The following is a 24,502-nucleotide window of genomic DNA, read 5'->3' as shown; positions in this document are numbered from 1 at the left end:
CATATCCCACAAAATGGCAATAAAATTCCTGTAAAGCAATATTTTACTTGCAATTCAGATTGGGTTGTTTATGCCCTAAAGTGCCCTTGGGTATGTTGTACGTGGGGCAAACCTCCCGTAATGTGAGCGTACAGATAAGTGAACACAAGAGGTCTATAAGTGCATTCAATCCAGCGGAAAAGAAAACACATATTCCAGTGGGGAAACATTTTAATACAGCCAAGTATAATGCAGCCATAATGCAGCCAGTCTTAGGTGGATGGTACTTGAGCAAATAGAAAGACCACTGAGAGGAGGCGACAGGAAGAAAATGTTATTGCAACGTGAAGCTAAATGGATGAACAGGTTAAATTGCATTGAACCATTTGGGATAAATGAGGCCTTGAGCCTTAAATGCTTTTTGTAAAAATACAAGAATATTAACGTAACATGCTTAATATAGTGTAGACTTTATGCTTAAACTCTATGTGTTTATCTTTCACACTGGAAAACACGTTGGAAGACTCTGAACACTTATGAACAGTGTAAAAAATTCGAATTGGTGAGGACAAAACCTATTACTATTGATACTATATTGTAACACTACTAAAAGTATTGTTGGTGTATTGAGAATAGATGGCAACATAGTATTCTTAGGCTTTAAAATATGCTGATGCATTTTGTCCGCTGGCCACAAGATGGAGCTGTGGGCACACTTGGGATTATGGGTAAAGGAGTGTTTAAAAAGTCATTTTCTTCACATTATTTGTAACTTGCACCAGAGGAAGGACCTAAGGGTCCAAAACATGTAGTGCGTCAATAAAAACGACTTTTTCACTTTTGAAGACTCTCCAGTTTCCTGTATACTTCATGTTACTACTGTGGAGATGGCTACTCCTCCAACCTGTTGCAGAGTCTGACTACGAAGTCACTTTGGAGGATCGTTTGGGAATAAGAGTTGGAATCCAACCCAGAAGATTTTTGGCCAGACATCGATCGGGGAGACCAGTTGGAAGCCCCCACACACGATTAGAATAAACTGCTCAATTAGTGTAAAGGACCAATATCGGCAGCTTTAATCTGCCAGTGTATTGTCACCTTTAAGCTGCCCATAGATGCAAAGATCCGATATTGAAAGAATCCCTCCCTTTCTTTCATGTACTACAGCTAAGCCTCTCATGTATGGTCTCATTCTATCCCAACTAGATTACCGTAATCTGCCTTCCAAACTGCCACTTTGCCCCACTAGAGAGGGATTAAAAGTAGATATAAGTGTATATAAATGAGACCCAGTAGTAGTTGCAGAGAATATTATATGAATACATGTTACATAATGCAGTTCATTAGGATATCAGGCAGCAATTTGCACTTACTTATCACGTCATCTTTTGATCCTGAAAAACAAAAAGAAATGCATTAAGCACAGTATTTATAAAATATGGGTACAGCACCCGCATTACCCCTGAACTAGGAACTGGAAGTTACATGGCAGCGTCACCCACTGTAACCTGCAGCACTTAATTCCCTCCTAATTGTGTCTATAAGTTAGCCTTCCATTTAGATTGTAAGCTCAGAGAACACTTGGAAAGCTAGAGTTGGCTAGAGGAATTTCCATTAATGGGGTAAATTTATCAAGGAGTGAAGTTAATAGTGAAGTTCCGCCACTAAAGTGAAATTCCGCAGCTCTCAATTCATTTCTATGGGATTTTGAAAGGCGTATTTATCAATGGGTGAAAGTGAAAGTTTACCCTTTGATAAAAACGCCTATAAAAAATCCCATAGAAATGAATGGAGAGTGGCGGAATTTCACTCTAGTGGCGGAACTTCACTATTAACTTCACTCTTTGATAAATATACCCCTATAACTTCATAATCTCAAAAAAAAAATTATTAATTTATTACAAAAACCATCTTATTTTAGGGATTCGCAGACAATCCCTATACTTATTGGGGTGGCTTTAATGTATTCCCAGGTGACCAAATGCAAGATGGGGAATTTGATTCTAAACCATAATAATCAGGCTGTTATGTCTCCTCTTTCATTCAGTAGTTTCCCATCATTAGTAGAATCCTGAAGATCCATTATAAACAGAACAGACCCAACTTATGTTCCAATCCAGAAGATTTTTGCCCAGACATCGATCGGGGAGACCAGTTGGAAGCCCCCACACACGGGGAGATAAACTGCTCAATTAGTGTAAAGGACCAATATCGGCAGCTTTAATCTGCCAGTGTATTGTCACCTTTAAACTGCCCATAGATGCAAAGATCTTATATTGAAAGAATCCCTCCCTTTCTTTCATTTTCTTTCATCCCTCCCTTTCTTTTTGCCTTCCAAACTGCCATTTTGCCCCACTAGAGAGGGATTAAAAGTAGATATAAGTGTATATAAATGAGACCCAGTGGTAGTTGCAGAGAATATTATATGAATAGATGCTACATAATGCAGTTCATTAGGATATCAGGTAGCAATTTGCACTTACTTATCTCTTCATCTTTTGTTCCTGAAAAACAAAAAGAAATGCATTAAAGGACAAGGAAAGGCAAAAAAAAATAAAATCCAATTTTTACTTTCTTTAATGAAAAAGAAACCTATCTCCAATATACTTTAATTAAAAAATGTGTAACGTTTTTATAAGAAACCAGACTCTATGCAGTAAAATTCTCCCTTCATTTATTGCTGTGGATAGGAATTGTCAGATGGTCCCTAAATGCTGAGCAGTGAAACAATCATACTTATGAACAGCAGGGGGAGCCCCCGCCTTACTTCCCAGCCATGCAGAACTCAAGCAGCTTTGTTTATGATGATCCCTAAGCAGCCCAGACCACACTGAGCATGTGCAAGGTCAGGGTCAGGCAAAGATGTAAAACAAAGTTACAAGATGGTGACCCCCTGTGGCCAACTTTGAAAGCATAAATCATTTGTTTGATTAGGCTTGTGGTGCAGTAAGTTCATGCTTATGTTTAGTATACAAAATACAGCATTTCTAGCCTTATTCTATTTTAGACTTTCCTTGTCCTTTAAGCACAGTATTTATTAAAACATGGGTATAGCACCCACATAACCCCTGAACTATGAACTGGAAGTTACATGGCAGCGTCACCCACTGTAACCTGCAGCACTTCATATCCTCCTATTTGTGTCTATAAGTTAACCTTCCATTTAGATTGTAAATTCTGTGGGGCAGGGGCCTCCATCCTCTTGTCTTTTTAATACGTAGCCCTTAATCTTTAATGCAGCTGTAACTTGTATTTATTTTGTATTAATAATTGTAATGACCCTCTGTTTGTTCTATTAATTTAGTGTTCTACTGTACAAGTACTAAGTACAAATACAAACAGTACAAACATACATTTTAAGCTTTTTCGCCAGCACAAATCAGCAATACAATGGGCAACAAATCTCCTGAAAAATTCTTTCCATTACTTAACATTTAGCATGCCACAAGTTCAGTGTAAAAATAAAAACAGTGTAAATAGATAGGCTGTGCAAAATAAAAAATGTTTCTCATATAGTTAATTAGCCAAAAATGTAATGTATAAAGGCTGGAGTGACTGGATGTAACATAATAGCCAGAACACTACTTCCACCATTTCTCCACCACAGTAACATCAAAAAAATTTTCAAAAAATTCTTTAGTACACAACGAAAAAAAAACACCAAGACAAATTATACTTTAAAATTGCAAAGTCTTTATTAAGAAATAACTTACCAAAACCCCTCTTCAGAAAAGGCTACAAGGCGACGATCCATTGAGCGACGCTTGATTTCTCCTCCCTGGCTCTCTGCTGCTGGATCCTTTAGCTCCCACTTTCCGTGCTATCTTGCAGCTGCACTTCCAGCATGATCCCTCTGGCTGAGCATTAGCCGTGTGTGGGCAGGACCTTGGCTGCGCAGACGATTTTGGTGCGCTCCCAGCCCGGAACAAAATGGATTTCAGTATAAAGAAGCTGGTGTCGGGTGCAGGAGTTTTTTCTGTAGCATTATTGATATGTGAAAAATCAGAGGTATCAGGCCGCAGTCTCATGCTCCCTGCCTGTGCCTGACACACACAACACAAGACACACCGGCTGCTGCTGTGACTTTACTCCTCACACCGACATCCCCCGCCCCCCGTTCAACTTCTGTCACAGCAGCGAATCACGACAGGGTACGCTTTTGCCCGGTTCTCTGACCCTCTCAGGTAGATGGTAGCCAGGGAAACACCGTTATTTAGGAAGAGCTGTCACTTTAGTGGTCGCGGTAAAGCAAAACCTTCCTCTGAGCCCGCTGCCTTCCTTACGCCCTGATCAGCGCTCGTCCGGTGAGCAAGGCTTTGGGAATGAGAGTGCTGGGAGCAAATAATAATAATGCTACAGAGAGGAGGGGAGTTGGGACCCAGAGAGCTCCCCTTATGCCTCGCTGAGCCCTTGCCTGCACCGCCCAGCTGAAGAAAACTCCTGCACCCGACGCCATCTTCTTTACACTGAAATCCAGTGTATCCAGAAATCCACTGAAATGCCGGGCTGGGAGAGCGAATCGTCTGCACAGCCAAGGTCCTGCCCACACACGGCTAATGCTCAGCCAGAGGGTTCATGCTGGAAGTGCAGCTGCAAATAAAGATAGCACGGAAAGTGGGAGCTAAAGGATCCAGCAGCAGAGAGCCAGGGAGGAGAAATCAAGCGCCGTGTGCTGTTCTCCTCATAGTTAATTGCATATGTTATAATCAATCCTTCTTTATCTATGTTATTTTCTGTGCATTGTTGTACTGCTGCCATCTGCTGGCCAAAATTTGCATGCTGCACACCTCTGTTCTTGTTAGTAAAGTTTTTCCTCTCAGGGGCGTGGTTTTCTGCCAGCTCAGTCCTTCTCACTTCAGCAGCCATTTTTTAGTGCCTCATTACTGTGTGACTGGACATTCAGACATTTTGGGCTTGTGAAGGCATCAGTTTTTGACCAGCAGTTAGCCTCAGGAAAGTCATTTACAGGACAGTATTGATACCACTACTACAGAACAGTATTGTATCACCATATATATGGCTGTATTCTGGATCAAATAAACTCAGGCTGATTTCATCCCTGTGTCTACGTTTGAATCCATCCAACCTGAGCGTCTGCCGGTCCGGTCTGCCCCACTGCTTGGATACGAAGGTAGGAAGTCACACAGCTATTGTTAGTTATACCTTCATTCGCCTTCATGTGGGAACAGAACACGCCGCTCAATGGATCGTCGCCTTGTTGCCTTTTCTGAAGAGGGGTTTTGGTAAGTTATTTCTCAATAAAGACTTTGCAATTTTTTTTTTTATTTTTTAACAACAAATTTTTCAGTACAATTGTCACATTTACAGATAGCATATAAGATAATTAAGAGAGGATTAGTCCAGCAAGTTGTACAGTAATATATCACCACATTATAATAATACCCGATCCAAGTTATCTATTACAACCATACTGACAATTATAATTATATAACAATAAACAAAAGGGGCAAGGGAGAAATAATGATGAAAAAAAAAGGGGGGATAAGGGAAAAAAAAAAAAAGGAAAATCTTCCTCTCGCAAAACCATCAGTTACCATTATTAACAGTGTAATCAGCTATACGTAGAATCAACAATTTAAGACTCCTCCAGTTGGGAATAAACTTGCCACGGACACCATATGTCACAGAATTGTTTATGTTTCCCTAAGGATTATGCTGTTAATTTCTCATATAGATATACCCTCAACATCCTTTGACTTTATTAAATTGTAAATATTGAGTCTTCCAAGCTGCTGCCATTGTTTATTTTGTTGCAATAAATATATATGTGACCAGGTGAAGCTCGTTCTTGGCAATACCCTCAATTGGTTTATGCAACAACGCTTCCCATGGGTTCTTGGGAGGAGATACCCCCAATATGCTATCCAACATGGAGTATACTCTATACCAAAGGAGCTTGACCTTGCAACAACTCCACCAAATATGAGCCATTGTACCTGCTTCTTGGCACCCCCTAAAACAATTGGCATTATAATCTGGAACCCATTTTGCAATTCGTGCAGGAACTAGATACCATCTGGTTAAAACTTTAAGAGAGGTTTCCTGAATATCTGAACTAAGGGAACAATAAGCTATACTGAGAAAAATCATCCTCCTCTAAAGTTAAATTCAATTCCCTTTCCCAGGCTTGAAAATATTTTAACTCTTTAAGAGGAGTAGTATTGGTCCAATAATCATAAAAAAAAATAGATATTAATCTCTTAGATTGGGGATATTTAATGCAAAATAGTTCAAATTGAGTAGGGGCACTGAATATTGTAATATGAGAGAGAGATTGAATGTAGTGCCGAATTTGAAGATAACGATAGTGTTTAGATTGCGGTATCTCAAATTTCTAAATTGTTTAAATTTAGTTATTGATATAATTTTTCCTTCATAAATAAAGTTGTAGATAGTTGTTAATCTCAATCCACCATTGGAAAGAGTTAGGTGAAGAACCCGGGGGAAAAGCAGGATTGCCGAATAAGCTGATAGCAGGGATATGCTCAGACACGAGCCTCATAGGTCTTTTACAATTTTCCCAGACCCTAAGGGAATGTGCCAAAACAGGGTTCAATATTGGCGGTCGAATCCCTTGGAGAAAGCCAAAGCAAGTTATGTAATGGAATTTCTGCAATAGTGCATTGTTCTATATTCGCCCATTGCGAATAGATAGGGTCATTTAACCAATTGACTCAGACGTACATCTTGAAAATATTTTGTGAAATCAGGGGATCCCCAGGCCCCCTTTTGTTCTATGTCGAATTGCTACATTATGGGCAAGTCTAGGAGGATTATATTTCCAAATAAACCTCGAGCATATTATTTTGAGTGTTTTAAGGAAGCCCGTAGGAGGGTCTACCGGTAATGTTTGAAATAGATACACAGCCAATGGCAAAATTAACATTTTGACTGCATGGACTTGGCCTTATAGTGATATTGGGAAGTTTTTCCATTGTCGAAGGGATGAGTTCACTCTAGTAAGCAGAGGTATGTAATTAGCATCAGCCGCCTAATGACATTGCGGCTTAAGTTTTACACCTAAATAGTCCAAATGTGGTAACGTCCATATAAAATCAAAATTAATTTGCAATAATTTAAGCAAAGGTGGGGGAGATTAATGTTGAGAGCCTTAGATTTAGCAGAATTAATCTGGAAGCCTGAAATTCGACCAAACTTCCCTAATAGATTATATAAATTGGGGAGGGATGTCATGGGTCTTGACAAGGTAAGTATTAAATCATCAGCAAATAAAGTGCATTTATATTCCCTAGTTCCAATGGAAATACCTGATATATCTAAAGAAGCCCTAATTAAAGCTGCAAGCGGTTCTATAGCCAAGAGAACGAGGGTTGGGGACAATGGGCAGCCCTGGCTCGTGCACCTATGTATTTTAAATGGTTGGGAAAGGAGGCCCAAGGTTCCAATTTGAGCCATGGGAGTATTATAGAGAGCAGAAATATAATTTGAAAAAAAGGTATTGGGAAATCCATATGGCGTAAAATATGAAATAAATATTCCCAATCCACCCAATCAAACGCCTTCTCCAGATCCAGGGATAAGATCATAGAGGAGGCGTTCGACCGAGGAGCAAACCAAATATTGAACGAATCAATAAACGTATTTAAACATAATACCAGGACCTTCGCTAAAATGTTAACATCCAAGTTGAGTATTATAATTGGCCTAAAATTACCACATTGGGTTGTATCTTTGCCCGGTTTAGGTAGCAAGGCAATATAGGCTGTCAGTGCCTCGGGTGATAGTTTGCGAGATTGGTAAAGGATGTCAGGAGCTGAGGGGCTAAAATGTTCTTGAATTTCTGATAATATGCACCAGTCAACCCATCCGGGCCAGGAGCTTTAGCCGGTTTTAAACCTTGATAGCATCCAAAATTTCCTGAAGAGTAATAGGATCAGAAAGCATCTTTTGTTGGTCAGGTTTTTAGGCAACGCTATTGATGATAGCAGAGAGTCTGCATGATCAGGAGAAAATTGAGTCATTTTAGAATATAAATCCTGGTAGACTTTAGTAAACTCGGATATAATAGTGCAAGGGTTAGCAGTAAGGATATTGTTTGCAACCCTAAGCCTGGTATAGGGGGCCTTTAAAAACGTATTATTCAAGTTTCTTGCTTACAGTGCATCAGCCTTATTGCCTTTATGGTAATATTTTTGACCAGGCCATCTAAGGGACCAATCGGCTCTCTGATGTAACAGAATATGTAAAGATGCTCTAATTTTAGTAATCTCAGCGTAATTAACCAATGTTGGATTGGTTTTGTGAAGTTGCTCAGCCGCTTCTAATTGCGAAGTCAGGGTATTAATGGCTACTAATCTAGCCTTCTTTTTACAGGACGCAGCTTGTATGAGAAGTCCCCTAACATAGGCTTTATGAGCATCCCAAGTAATCTGTGTATTAACATCAGGTGTACAGTTTAATTGAAAGTAACTTTGCTATATTAAAGTATAATTTGTCTTGGTGTTTTTTTTCGTTGTGTAAAACACTTTTTTTTTACGCATTTTAAAAAAAAATGTTTTTGATGTTACTGGTCCTTTAAACTGGATCTCCACAATTATTATGTTACTTGTGGCAATCCAAACCCAATTTTTTTGGGTCTGAGATCTGTTGCCTGCGGTAACGCAGATTTCACAATTTTTGGACTTGCTCATGTGTGACAACACAGAGAAGCTTTACTTTGCTGTTCCAGCCTCCACTGGGAAATGTGGTAAAAACAACTTTCTATCTTTAACGAAAAGGGAAATAGACTTATGACAACATGGCTCGTATGTTAGCGTGAGGCAGGATATTTCTAATATAGAACTTGACAACCATATTATTTTGACTCAAACAGTTCAGGTAATTGGCTTAAAGGAGAAGGAATAGAATATTGCCAATAGATCAGCCACAAGAGTGCAAGCTAGAACGTAATTTTTATTCTTTAGAATGCTTTTCCATACCCAAGTAAACAGCTCTAGACACTGTCTCGGTTTGTTTAGGATAGCAGTTGCCATATTAGATTTTGTGTTACATCACTTCCTGCCTGAGTCTCTCCCTGCTCACTCATAGCTCTGAGCTCAGATTACAGCAGGGAGAGGAGGAGGGAGGGAGAGAGGAGCAAACTGAGCACGCTCAAGCCCTAGCCCTGGAGGTTTAAGCTGAAAACAGGAAGTCTGATACAGAAGCCCATGAGTACACAATAGAAGGAAAGAAATGTGGGGTTTCTTTTGTCAGAGGACTCAGAGCAGCATTACTTTGATGGTTTACTTATGTATTTATATAGACCTTTCTGATAAAGCTTACTTAATTTTAACCTTTCCTTCTCCTTTAAGATATTTCGTGAAAACATTCAAAGATAGTATAAAAACGTGATTACCTTTAAATAGAAAACTCATTACTGTCTGAAGTGAACACCATGACAGATGGGTCTATGGCTGGCTTTTAGGTTTGACAGACTGAAAACACCACCATAGATCTATTGTACAAAATAGGGGTGTGGAAGCACTCTAAAGGCTAAGTAATAGTATTTTTAAGTATAATGGAAGTGCTAGTTTTAATGCACATTCCCTTGTCCCCTGTGTCAAAAGTAAGTTTACAAAACAGGGGTTTTTAGTTACAAAGTTATGATCATAAAGTTGAAAAGCCACCATACCACGTCAAGGTAAACCCCATATGGCGGTCCCTAACTTGTTTGCCTTTCGGCCATAGTATAAAAAGTCTTACTTCTCTACATAGTAGCATTATCCGTGAATCAGTGTATGCTGAACCTTGGTTTTAGTGTGAAGGATCTATCCTACCCCGCCTGTATGTGGATTTTAAGGGAGAGGAATTGTCCAAACCAAGCTGTGGCTGAGCTTCATGTGGTTTCTAATATCACCCCATACCCCCCTTAAACTAATGGGGCCCTATACTTTTAAAAATGGGCGTTGGTTTTGACAATTCCTCTCCCTTTAAAGCCACATACTGGTGGGGGAGGATAGATCCTTTACACTGAAACCAAGGTATACACATGTCCATGTCCTCTTGGAAGTCCAATTATCTTTTCGTTATGATCTGCCTGAACCTCTATGAAAATGTAAAATGTTGGGGTAGAAAAGCAAGGAAAATTAGGGTTTGGATTCACTCAAATTTCCAAGTCCTAACCCCAACTTTACAGCTTTTTGGCCAAATTCCTGTTAGCAGAGGTAGGGTGCATGCGTGTCTGTTGCAATTCGAATGGATGTGACATGGGATTGGGACTGGGAGGGGGAGCATTTCAGGTTCTGGTTATATCTGAAATATACACATAAATATCACATTTGTACATATCATGAATATCAGACTTTAGGTACTTACGTAATCTCTTCAATAACAAGCAAATACACCCACAGCTAAGCAGAATAACAGCCAGACAAGGATAGAACACAACATAGCGACTGTACAGATCTCGGCATGTTTCTGGGTGTCCTGTTTCTATAGGAAAAATATACATATGATTTATTTCAGAGCGAAGAATGTAACAGGTTTATCTGACAAGTCTATCAGCTAAAACGGTCATTTGGATGAGCCTCTCACAGAGGGAAACATGGCAACATGCATTAGACAAGGCATTATCCATATATAACTTTACAGATGTAATTACATTGCTTCAAAGAAAGCCAAACCTGTTCCCCAACCTCCTTACAACCTTTAGATTCTCACTTGTTTGATAATTATAAATTAAATGATGATTTACACATAGAATGCAAAAGCCATAAAGTGTCAGATCCACATCTGACCTGCAGCCCTCCAGTCTGACAGTGTTGCTTAAGACAATGTATAGCCTTTTCTCATAAATAAAAAATGGAAATAGAATTTCTCAGCGGGCAATTAGGAACAACCTACTGTTCCATTTTTTAAAGTATGTGTTTCACAGACAAACCTTTGAATATAATATAATGAGCCTTTTCCCTTTGTGTGTAGGAAGATGTAAAATTAACAGCAATGGTGCTTTAATCTATGCCGCATATGACAATATAATTTATAGAATATTCATAGCTCTTGTGTATTATAAGCAATAATTCTTATTTAAGTAGCTTATACTTGATGGTAGCAAAGCTGCATGAATCCATATTGGTGGCAGCACAATCCCATTGGGTTTATGTAAAGGAGCAGGAAAGGTATATACTCTAGGATGTTATACCCAGTGATTACACAAATACAAGAGTCCTCTGCACTCAGCCCATTAGCAATATATTTAATACATTGAGACATTTTGTGCATACAGCTACAAAAAATACCTTACCCTTTAAACAAAACAGGGATTGTTTGTCCATATATTGCAATATATTTAAGCTGGCCAACCACGTCATAGTCGACCCCCCGGTATGGCCAGTACTACGCTCAAATTGCATCGGATTCATTAAGAATTCTATTGCTTCATTATACATTTTACAAAGGGACTAAGTTTTACCTGCAACTTACTTGCTGCTTTCAATGTAAAACTCCCAAACTTGGTTGCCCTTTTATTAGCCACCAGTGGGATCACCTGATTATAGTTGGGAACAGTGGGAGCTACAACAAGGAGTAAGCAAGTTGCAGGTAAAACTTGGTCCCTGTGTAAAATGTATAATGAAGCAACAGAATTCTTAAAGGAGAAGGAAAGGCTAAAATGCAGTAAGCTTTATCAGAAAGGTCTATATAAATACATAAGTAAACCCTCAAAGCAATGCTGCTCTGAGTCCTCTGTCAAAAGAAACACAGCATTTGTTTCCTTCTATTGTGTACTCATGGGCTTCTGTATCAGACTAACTGTTTTCAGTGTAAACCTCCAGGGCTTGGGCTTGAGCATGCTCAGTTTGCTCCTCTCTTCTCCTCCCTTCTCTGCTGTAATCTGAGCCCAGAGCTATGAAAGGAAACTCAGGCAGGAAGTGATGTCACACCAAATTAATATGATAGTTGCTATCCTAAACAAACAGAGAGAGCTTCTATCTAAAGCTATTTACTCAGGTATGGTAAAACATTCTACAGAATAAAAAAGTGTCATAGCCTGCACTATTGTGGCTAATCTATTGACAATAAACTGCTTTGGTACCTTTCCTACTCCTTTAATGAATCAGATCAAATTTGAGTGTAGGACTGGCCAGATATGGGATGACTTTGACGTAGTTGTTCAGCTTAAATATATTGCAATTTATGGACAAACAATCCCTGTTTTGTTTAAAGGGTAAGGCATTATTTTTCAGTAGCAATAGCACAAAATGTCTCAATGTCTTAATATATTGATAATGGGTTGTGTGCAGAGGACTCTTGTATTTGTCTATATGTATTTTGTGGTCACAACCTCATTGCAACCCCACTTAATGTTGTTAAAAACTAGTGGTGAGAATAACTTTCCCTTGTTTGTTATACCCAGTGATTACAATCATTTACCCAGGCTTATTACTACAGGTATTTCTGTAGGAATAGGTGGTATCAAGATGTCTTTACATCAAGGAAGAAACAAGTTTCATAAATACAAAAATATAAAACTATTTCCCTAAATTAGTCAATGGAGTATAGAACGTGATTTTTAGAGGTTTGTTGACTTTGAAAGTAAAATAGTTCTGCGGGAGGCCACTAAAGGCCCGAAATCACTACCTGTTAATTTCTATGCCAATGACTTGGACCCACTCTCTGTTCGGGATGCCATTTGGCCAATAAAAATGATGCTTGATGTCAATGTTATTAACAGGAAAGAAATAAAGGCATATAGGAAGGCCAGGATTTCCTTTCCACAAGAGATGGCAACCCTGCTTGATGGTGAAATTGTGGGTCAGGCTACTGATATTCAGAAACGCTAACTGACAGCAAAGCAATTAAAGTACTTTGTCACCCAAATTTGCAACCCATGCCATGCACATGGTAAATGCACCAGAGACTGCAGATGAGAAATAATCAGAATGAATTTTGACAGTCATGTTATGGAATTCTATGGAGCCAATACACTGTATTACATATAAACTACAGATACAGAAATACAAATAAACAAAACAAGACTAATAAGATGACTGTTAGTAACTCACCTAGGATCTGTTTGGAGCTTTGCTGACTCTGCTTTACAGAATTGGACACAGTGCAAGTGATATTTGAAGCATTTGGTAGACTGATAATACTCATAATACAATAACAACTATTTTCATCTTTGAACACTTTTTCCTTTGATGGGATGACTTGGTTCCCCAGGTTATCAGTCCATATGAGGGAAGCTTCTGGAAGCCAGCCATAGGACTCACAAATGGCAGTGTCATTACTTTCATATGTTTTGGAGAAGATGACAGGGAGACTTCCAACAGCTGAAAACAGAGAAATTAAATAGCGATGCAGTTGAATTATTTATTTCCAAAAAGTTCCATATTATGGGAAGGCCATCTCCTATAGGCTGCATGTTTATTTAAAAATTCAACTTTGTCAAAACAATTTCCTTCTCTGCAATCATCTCATTTCAGGGCACCATAACGTTTGGGACAAAGTAACGGTAGGTATATTAAAGCAGTGATATTAATACTTTGTTGCATATCCCTTACATGTTATGACTGCTTGAAGTTTGCAATTCACAGACATCACCAGGTACTGAGTATCTTCTCCTGGGATGCTCCATAAAACCTCTACTACAGTCAACTTCAACTCCTGCTTGTTCCAATGACTTGTCCTTTTATGTTTCCTCTTCAGCATATGGAAGGACTGCTCGATTGGATTTAAGTCAGGTGACTGACTAGCTTGGCCATTCAAGAATTTTACATTCTGAAAAACCCACGTGTTGCCTGAGCAATATGTTTTGGATCATGCAGCACTGTCCAATGAGTTTGGAGGCATTTAATGGAACTTGAGCAGATAAGATGTTTCTATGCACCTCAGAATTCATTGTGCAACTGCCATCAGCAGTTCTCTCATAAGTGAAGATAAGTGTGGCATTCATGTATGAGTAACCACCCAATCACTAACAGATAAGCTGCCTCCACATTTACAGTATCCAGTAGAATTAAGTCAAAGTCAACTGGTCTTTTAGAGTTTTCATCCAATCAGCTTCTTCAGTTCAATGGAGTGGTAGGGAATTCCCCAGCATTTAAAGTCACAGACATCCAATCACATCGGCTCCATTGGACTTTAGTAACGTGTTGGCTGAAACTCACACATGTGTGAAAGTGTGATCCAGTCACAATGATTTTCATTGAGGCAGGTGTTAATCTTTCAATGTACATGATTGGAAGTATGAATTAGTGTTAAGCCACCGGGGTATAGATGTGAAAGTAGCATTCTACGTTTTTGACAAGTGGTGTTGTAGGCCCCCTCCTCTGTTCAGGGATGGTTTCTCCACTTTGGCATAAATGGCCTCTTTAAAACCATCTGGTTTCTCTGTCAAAAATGTCCAACAAATAGTGTCCCTTTTCCTTGAGACTCCCTATCACTCAGTTGAACTATAAAAGTCAAGTTGTCTTTGACTTAGTTCTACTAGATACTGTATATCATGACCAGGATGAATGTGAATCTTTCCAGATATTTTTCGTTTCCACACTTTCCGATGCCATCACTCTGATACAGGTTAATCTTGGTCTTGTCTGTCCACAACACATTTTTCCAGAGGCCTGCAGGCTCTACTAAGTAATTTTTTGCAAACTGAATCTGGCCATCCTGGTTTGTAGTTGAAGAGTGTTTCAGATCTGTTGGGCAGGTGTTTTGAGCATTTGAGGATTTTTATTTACCACAGTGAGGATTCTTCAATCAGCAATGAAAGTGTTCCTTGGTCTACCAATCCCTTTGCGATTGGAGTTCACCAGTGCATTCTTTCTTATTAAAGATATTACAGGAAGTGGATTTTGGTAATTTTAAGGTTTGATCAAAGTCTCTTATGGTTTAATACTTTTTTTCAGCTCCCGTGACTTTCGTTGGCACAGCTTTTCTCCTCATGTTGAACAATGTCAATTACAGACTCCAAATCGTAGAAACAATCCTAGGTATTTTATCCCTGCATTATACAACAATACAACACACCGGAGTAATCACAAACACTGTGAAGCCAATTGTCCCAAACATTATGGTGCCCTGAAATGAGGGGGGGCATGTATAAAATGTGTTGTCATTCCTACACGGTGAAACTGTAATTTATGCAAATAACTTTAAATTGAAGTCTGGAATGTGCAGTTTAAGGATATCTGAATTTTTACACTGAGGAGCGGGGGGGGGTGTAAAGCAAAGAAAAAGGTGTATTTGCCCCAAACATGGCACTGTAGAGGTAGGATTTCATTTTATATTTTGCACTTACTGGATGTGACTGTCCTCCTCACATTCTCCCCTCTCTGCCTATAACTGTGTAGCCAGTGCATCAGGTGGTGCATAGTGATGTCCAAAACAGTCTTTAAAGGAGAACTAAACCCTAAAAATGAATATGGCTAAAATGCCATATTTTATATAGTGAACATATTGCACCAGCCTAAAGTTTGAGCTTGTCAATAGCAGCAATGATCCAGGACTTCAAACTTGTCACAGGGGGTCACCATCTTGGAAAGTGTCTGTGACACTCACATGCTCAGTGGGCTCTGAGCAGCTGTTGAGAAGCTAAGCTTAGGGCTCGTCACTAATTATCCAGCAGAAAATTAGGTTTGTCTGTAATATAAGCTGATGCTACAGGGCTGATTATTAAATTCTGATGCTAATTGCACTGGTTTCTGTGCTGCCATGTAGTAATTATGTGTATTAATTACTAATCAGCCTTATATTGTGACATTTCTATTCTATGTGTACTGTATATTGTGAGTGGGTCCCTAAGCCCAGTAAGTGACAGCAGCACAGAGCATGTGCAGTGAATCAGCAGAAAATAAGTTGGGGAGCTACTGGGGCATCTTTGGAGACACATATCTTTACTGCAAAAGGGCTGTGGTTGCCTTGGGCTGGTACAGAAGCACAAAACATAATGTACAATATTCCTAGCTACTTCTTTAGTTTAGCTTTAGTTCTCCTTTAAATGCATCTATGGTATAGAAGTCTTTAAGATACAAATGTATTAATTTTTCAGATTGTGACTTCTAATATACTTGTATTTTACAATAGGAGGGACATGTAATACAGTGAATCACGCGACAAATTACATCACTAAGCACAATTGATAAGGATAGAGAATATAGAGAATATCAAAGGCATTTGTGTATACATAAACAATGCACCCGATACTGAAAAGTAAAAAGGTATTAAAAAGTGCCCCTGAGTTTCATGCCCAATATGGTCTCAGATCCGAATTCTAGCATTGTTATATTTTAAAAAAGGGATTGAATTATTACAAATCTGTGGTTATAGACAAAACACGGTATTGCTCCCTTCAACAATGAATTCCACAACATGACTGCCCTTTTGGTGAAAAAAACCCTTTTTATACATATGCGGAAATTGCCTTCTTCAGTTCCAATGGATGATCACCATTTACCTGTACAATTGCCTGTACATTTCTAGGAAAGAAATGATGATTTCACTAAAAGTTAATTTAAAGGTGAACAACCTCTTTAATGCAGTGCCAGCATGGATGTGCCAACGGAGTAAGAATGCATAGACAAAATCACTGAATAATATGTTACCAAAAAAAAAAAAGCGATGGGCAACATATTTCATTAAGACCTTGAAGGAGAAGGAAAGGTTAGGACTACGTAAGCTTTATCAGGTCTATATAAATATACCAGTAAACCCTCAAAGTAATGCTGCTCTGAGTCCTCTGTCAAAAGATACACAGCATTTCTTTCCTTCTATTGTGTACTCATGGGCTTCTGTATCAGACTTCCTGTTTTCAGCTTAAACCTCCAGGGCCAGGGCTTGAGCATGCTCAGTTTGCTCCTCTCTCCTTCTCCCTCCTACCCTCCCTTCTGTAATCTGAGTCCAGAGCTATGAGTGAGCAGAGAGAGACTCAGGCAGGAAGTGATGTCACGCCAAGCTAATATGGCAGTTGCTATCCTAAACAAACAGAGCTTCTAGAGCGGTTTACTCAGGTATGGTAAAGCATTATGCAGAATAAATAGTGTTGTAGCTTGCACTATTGTGGTTAATCTTTTGGCAATAAACTGCCTCCATCTTTGCTGTGGACAGTTAATTCAACATAACCGCACCTGTTTAACTACCCACCCATGCCCAGATACACCTACCCATCACAGGAAAATTTCCCAAGGGTGCTGCTCAGAGGATCAATAATACAACTAGGGGCTTATTTATAATGCCATGCAAAACACTGAGGACAACCATGCCACTGCAACTCTCTCCCTCCAAGAATTAATAAAATCGGGCGCGCATGCGCACTACCAGACGGGTTCTATGTACGCTCTCTGTCCACTTCAAGAATGAAAAAAAAAAACTGACAAGGATGCGCACTACTGGACGCACGCGCATGAGCAATGAAGCCTCTGCAGTCAATGGGGGCAAAGTGGCCGGCTGCCTTGGCACAGGCCTGGAAAGAAGTCAAATCAACTGGACTTGTTGTGTTTTTTTTTCCCTTTAAGATGTTTCACCAGTCATCCAACTGGCTTTCTCAATTCCGAATTAAAAAAGCCAGTTGGATGACTGGTGAAACGTCTTCAAGGAAAAAAAACACAAGTCCAGTTGATTTGACTTATTTCTAGATATCTTAATAGAGCCCTACGCGCTTCGTGCATAGTAGGCACTTTGTCAAAGCTTATGACTAAGTGCCCACAAGGCACGAAACGCATAAGGCTCTTTTGAGATGTTTTTCTGGTAAAAAAATATTTTAAATTGCATCAACATTGGCGTGCGGTCTGGTTTGTGCCAGCCAACTACTACATACATAAGGCCTTTTTATCATGCTGCATAAAACATTTGAGGCAAATAGCCAGGTATTTTGCCCAAGCAGATGTTTGCTTTTGGTTTCTAACTTGTAGGTTCCTGTTGAAATCCAATTGCTGATTGATTGCAATGGACAACATCTCTGACAAGATTTGTCTCCAATGTTTATGCAACATGATAAATAGGCCCCCTAGTGACCCAGAAAACAGTGAGCTCTAGTTCCATTATGATCATGTCTAATCCCTGCTAACAATAAAAAAGAAAATGTTTTATATTCTTTGAAATATAGTGTACTGTAAAAACAGTTTGCTTGCTTCAGAGTCATTTCAAGAGATTTATTAAGCAGCTGTGTAGCCATAGAATGACAACCTCTCTCCTATAAAATAGGATATTGGTTCTCAAATAAAAAATAAACTTGCCTGTAGGGGCTGGATCAACCGCTACAAACTTTATGGGGGTTATTTATTAAAGCTCAAATTTTTCTGGTGGGGCTTTTAAGTGAGCAAACTTGAATTTTTCAAGACTTATTATACCCCAAGGCTGCTAAAAGTCAGAATCTGAAACTACTCCATCTACAACCTGCTGAGTTCATGTATAAGACAATGGCAGATGTCCCTATCCAAGTTATTGTGGATTTTGTAAAATAATCCGAAGAGTTCAATTGTTTCCAGCATCAAACTCGATAAATTCAAGTTTGTCGCACAACAATCCAAAAAAGTTGCACAATTCGAACTGATGTGCACATTTTTCATATTTTTTCTCAAGTTAAATACTAGTAAATAAGATAAATTTCGAGGATGAGAGTTTGGCTGAGTTTGTTTTTCTTAAAAATTACAAAAAAAAAATAATTTGATTTTAGTAAATAACCCCCTATATGTGAAAACATTTTTTTTTAATTGTATATGATGTTAAGGGTACTTTAACAGAGGGGTGGCCAAAATTCACTTTTCTTGTTCTGCCGTGCATGACTATTTAGTTACAGATGCAGAAGGTTGAAATCAATCTTAGCACTGTTTCCATTATTTCACACAATAAAATAAGAATGAAGATAAAACTCTACTTACCAGTAACATTTAGCTGTACTATTGTTCTACCATGATGGTCACTGGACTCAACAAAACAATAATATTCCCCAGAATCCTGAGCTGTGACATTACGGATCCTCAAAGGGAAAACTCCTCTAGTGATGTTCTCTTTTATCAGTTCTGTTCTGTTAGTAAACTGAGGCATTTGGATCGAGTAATCGTCTTTCCCATTAATATAAAGATGAACATACGGCTGGTACATAGGCTTAAACCAACGGATTTCCATCTTCTCTGCGTTCATCTCGGGGGTCAGACGACAAGGTAACACCACATCTGACCCCAATGCAGCAACAACTGATTGTGTTGAAGAAACCTTAAATCTGACTGTAAAATATAAAGCTTAAAATTAGCACAAAATCATGAAAAAAACTAAGAATCATGAAAAAAACTAAGAATTTTCAAATGTAATGTCATATCACTGGCAAAGCCACAAAACAGGGTAAGTTACATTGGCTAACACAGACTTGCCGGTGTAGTTTGGCACTTGCCCAATGGTGGGATTATGTACAAACCACTGTTCAGGGCAAACGTTTGGGGGGGTTTTAACCCTAGAAAGAAAGTTTCAGGTAAAATGTGAAAAATGTATAAAGAAGCAGCAGAATTCTCAATGAATCAATTAAAGTTGAGAGAGAGTGTAGGACTGGCCAAACCAGGGATGACTGTGATGTAGTTGTAGCTTAAATATATTGCAATATATGGACAAACAATCTCTGTTATGTTTTTTTAGTGTCTTAAATGGGAACTCTCATGAAAATTTAATATAAGCTTTATTATTCCGAAATAAGAAACATTTTAAATAAAATCAATTAAATATTCTGCATTGTTTCTGAAATAATCTAGTTTATCTTCACTATTCCTCTCTCAGCATCTGTTTTGCATTCTGTCTTCATTCAGCAGTTGGGTGTCAGATATTCATTGACAGTTAGATCCAATATATCTTATAGGGGGGCTCCTTTTGCCTAGAAGATGTATTAGAGCTCACTCTATTAAAATCGCCAGACATCATGTCTCTCTACATGCAGGATTTATGCAAAAGGCAGTTATTTTGTTTGTACTGGAATTATGAGTGAGCTCTAATACATCTGCTAGGAAAGTAGCCCCCCTATAAGATATATTGGATCTAACTGTCAATGAATATCTGACACCCAACTGCTGCATGAAGACAGAATGATGGGAAAAACAGATGCCAAGAGAGGGATAGTGAAGATAAACTTGATTATTGCAGAATATTTAATTGATTTTATTTATTTCGGTATGATGAAACTTTAATTTTCGCAATAGTTCCCCTTTGATGAACAAAATGTCTCAATGTCCTCAGCATATTGATTATGGTTCAAGTGCAGAGGAATTCTTGTCATTGTCCATACCTTGTTCATCTCATAACTATATACAATCATCAACAAATATCTCCTGCTTGTTTAGAACCAAATAAAAATGCTGTCAGACAATTTAGTTAATATCTGACCTTCAGAATGTATACAGCATCACTGATCTGCTCTATAAACTGGGCATAACCCTTTATGGGAAAGAATGTACATAAACTAAATATATAAGGAAAAAATACCCCCTGTACCCAATGTATCCTCCTTCAGGGCAGCAATGTAATAAAAATGTGTGCCCACACTGCTGGGTTTATATAGAATGACTCCCATGGATATGTATCCCACTTCCATTATTACCCCTATCAACAAATGTGGAGAAATGAATTTGAAACTTCACGTTATTTTCTGTTTCATAGGCACGAAAGAAACAGAACGAATATCATTGGGAAGTTACAGAGTAAAATACTAAATGTGTCAGTAGGCGTCAATAGTTGCCTGCTGAAATATGCAGAGCCATTTAAGCCCCTAATGTCGGAACCATCTGGAACCATTGTGTTGGCTCTGATAGGAACACACTTCACCACCGATTTTGGTGAAGAAGAGACTTTGAATTTTGCGAAAAAATCAGCCAAGAGCCGACACAATGGTTCCGGATTCGAAAGGAAGAGGAGGCTACTGCCCACATAGGAACGGAAATCTACTTGTGGCCCTAGCCTAACAGGATTTACAAGCCAGAAGTTTCCTTGTTTCCACTGGATGTGATGTTTCTCCCGTCACTTTTTGTAACCTTTGTGGTCAGTTCCTGTACCCTGTCCTCGGTACTGGCAATAAATTCAAAGTCTATTCGTGGAACAGACCAGATAAACACAGAACTCTGCTGCAAAAATTCCTTTTTATTGACACTACATGTTTCGAGCCTAAATGCCTTTTGTTAAGCCACTTGACATAGGGCATTTTTGCTCGAAACATGTAGGGGCACATTTACTATGGGTCGAATATCGAGGGTTAATTAACCCTCGATATTTGAAGTCGAAGGATTTACCGCATTTCGTTCAAAATTAAAATCCTTGAAAATCGAACCATTTGAGGATTTTAATCCATCGATCAAACGATTTTCCTTTGATAAGAAATGACTGCTCGGTAGGTTTTAGATGGCGAAGTAGGTGGTCGAAGTTATTTTTAAAGAAACAGTACTTCGACTATCGAATGGTCGAATAGTCGAACGATTTTTTGTTCGAATCGTTTGATTCGATTCAAAGTCATAGTCGAAGGTCGAAGTAGCCAATTCGATGCTCGAAGTAGCCAAAAAAATACATAGAAATTCTAAGTATTTTTGCTTCTAATCCTTCACTCGAGCTAAGTAAGTGTGCCCCGTAGCGTCAATAAAAAGGAATTTTTGCAGCAGAGTTCTTTCTGCGTTTACCTGGTCTGTTCCACTAAAGCAACACATCACATTAGGCAGGCACCAGTCCGGAACATCCAACGAAAGTAGATTCCAAGAGCCAAAAATATATATAAAATATAATACGATATACGGTACGATATAAAATATGATACATTATATTTTATATTTCTGTAAGATTTTGTTCAATAACTGATCTCTAAATCATTGAGTAATATTAGCAGAACCTGCACTATTCTCCTTTATTCTAACACTATCCTTGACTTCTTTTTCACGCAATCAATTAAAAGTTACATTTCACACCTCAGGTTAAGTAATGGCATTGTAGCTGTAGGGATGGGAAGGAGTAAAACTAACAGGTTGCTATTGAGAACTCTCTCTTTAGGTTTGGAAATTCAGCACCTACTACTAAGATAAAGAAATTCTGTATATAAAAAGCACTTACCTGAAAGAGATTCTTTATAGATGGAAGAGAGAATGAAGATGACAATCAAGTACATGATGGATGCCATAATCACCAACTATCAGCCTAATCTGCAATGTAGAAATAAGACAAATAAATAGGAATACAGTAGTTATTGCACCTAACCTATATATGAAGGAATCAGTGACTTTACAGTAACATCAAAACATGCACCAACATTTAAAGGAACAGTTCTGTGTAAAAATAAAAAACTGGGTAAATAGATAGGCTGAGCAAAATAAAAAATGTTTCTTATACAGTTAGTTTGCCAAAAATGTAATGTATAAAGGCTGGAGTGACTGGATGTGTAACATAATAGCCAGAACACTACTTCCTGCTTTTCAGCTCTCTAACTCTGAGTTAGTCAGTGACTATAAGGGGGGCCACATGGGACATAACTGTTCAGTGAGTTTGCAATTGATCCTCAGCATTCAGCTCAGATTCAAAAGCAACAGATATGAACCATGTGCCCCCCTCGCAAGTCACTCCAGCCTTTATACATTACATTTTTGCTTAACTAACTATATTTGAAACATTTTTTATTTTGCACAGTCTATCTATTTACCCAGTTTTTATTTTTACGCTGAACAATTCCTTTAAGGAAAAATGTGCTCAGATGCTGTAACACCTGCATAATACAGTGGCTGGAATATTCCTTGATATCTAGATCAGATCACTTCTCTTCCTGGCAACATGTACACCGAACAACCAACCCAAAAGTTTCTAAGCTGAAGATATTTTTCTCCATGACCCCAGTCCTGGCAGCCAGTACCATATTTACTAAGCCATGCCTCATACTAGGGATGCACCAAATGAGTGTTTTTTGTGTTTTTTTTTTGCAGGATTCAGATTTGATGAATTAATTGTGCCTTATTTTGGTATTTTTATTAAAGGTGTTTTGGTCAAAACTATAAGTCCCATGCAGGGTGCCGTCACTTTGCAAAGCAATTTGATTAAATCGGAAAACTGGGCAACAAACTGGCAAATGAGATACAACGTTACACGCTAAATGGGAAGGATCTGGGGATTTATGTAGATAACCAGCTGTGTAACTCCAGGCAGTGTCATTCTATGGCCAATAGTAAATAAAGTCTTGCATAAAAAGGGCAATAACTCAAGGGATGAAAATAAATAATTTTGCCTCTTTAGGTCCTTGATTTCATCCCCATGTGGCCCTAGCCTAATAGGAATATAAACTATTTGAATTTATGAATTTATGCAGTGCAGTTTTGGGCTCCAGTCCTTAAAGGAGAAGGAAAGGCTACAATTAAGTACGATTAATCAGAAAGGTCTATATAAATACACCAGTAAACCCTCAAAGTAATGCTGTTGAGTCCTCTGTCAAAAGAAACACCACATTTCTTTCCTTCTATTGTGTACTTAAAGCAGTGTTTACCCCTGTCTGTTATCTGCACTGGCTCAGACTGTTGATACAATGTAAGACATTGCAACTGATTAATAGAATGGTCTGTGCTGCTGGGGAACTCAAGACTTTCAACAGAAATTGTTTTTTTTTTTTCTTTCACTATTTCTTTATTGCAAATAGTCAACATTTACATCTCAGTGGATTGATTTTGTTTATCAATTTAAACAGCCATTGAATACGTTTGATTGCAATTAAACATAATATATATGATTCAATCGTCAGAACAGCAATTGTTTTTACAAATACCTGAAGAGCACTGAATATTTTAAATAATATTTGGGGGTTGACATGCCCTTTAAGTAGGACTTAAAGGAAAACTATACCCCCAAAATGATCACTTAACCAACAGATAGTTCATATCACATTAAGTGGCATATTAAAGAATCTTACCAAACTGGAATATATAAGTAAATATTGTCCTTTTACATCTCTTGCCTTGAGCCACCATTTCGTGGTGGTCTATGTGCTGTCTCAGAGATCACCTGACCAGAAATACTTCAACTCTAACTGTAACAGGAAGAAGTGAGGAAGCAAAAGACACAACTCTGTCTGTTAATTGGCTCATGTGACCTAACATGTATGGTTTGTTGGTATGTTTGTGAGTACAGTGAATCCTACGATCCCAGGGGGCGGCCCTTATTTTTTAAAATGGCAATTTTCTATTTATGATTACCCAATGGCACATACTACTAGAAAAGTATATTATTATGAAAATGGTTTATTTACATGAAGCAGGATTTTACACGGGCTGTTTTATGTGATATCTTTTTATAGAGACCTACATTGTTTGGGGGGTATAGTTTTCCTTTAATAATTGGTTTCTACTAATGTGACATTTCTAGAAGATCTCTTAACATTGTACCAGATAGATTTCCACCCATGTCTAAATGGCATTCCATATCCAAGGGCTGGTTCAACCTTCCAAGCTTTAGGCACCAGTATTCAAAGAAGATTTTAGGTCTTTGAGTTCTAAATGCCATTGAAATAGGACAGAGCAGAAGTTGGTGCAATCGAAATTGTTCAATTGCTGGCACTGAATGATTTTTTTATTAA

General features: G+C 38.4%; 1 protein-coding gene across 2 annotated transcripts in view; it reads right to left on the bottom strand.

The window, feature by feature from the left end:
• The window catches only part of LOC108699408 (putative selection and upkeep of intraepithelial T-cells protein 1 homolog), a 46,970-nt gene that overhangs the window by 9,575 nt on the left and 12,893 nt on the right, over positions 1-24,502 (bottom strand). For both annotated transcript variants that reach the window (XM_041573594.1, XM_041573595.1), the window contains exons 2-7: positions 22,006-22,094; positions 18,816-19,160; positions 13,002-13,271; positions 10,315-10,431; positions 2,463-2,483; positions 1,353-1,373 (exon numbers count right to left, since the gene is read on the bottom strand). In XM_041573594.1, the coding sequence (XP_041429528.1) occupies positions 1,353-1,373; positions 2,463-2,483; positions 10,315-10,431; positions 13,002-13,271; positions 18,816-19,160; positions 22,006-22,072 (841 nt within the window). In that variant the 5' untranslated portion in view covers positions 22,073-22,094. The remainder of the gene's footprint in view (positions 1-1,352; positions 1,374-2,462; positions 2,484-10,314; positions 10,432-13,001; positions 13,272-18,815; positions 19,161-22,005; positions 22,095-24,502) is intronic.

Source organism: Xenopus laevis, chromosome 8L, assembly GCF_017654675.1.
Source record: "Xenopus laevis strain J_2021 chromosome 8L, Xenopus_laevis_v10.1, whole genome shotgun sequence".
Classification (NCBI taxonomy): Eukaryota; Metazoa; Chordata; class Amphibia; order Anura; family Pipidae; genus Xenopus; species Xenopus laevis.
This window is presented reverse-complemented; position numbering and strand designations above follow the sequence as displayed.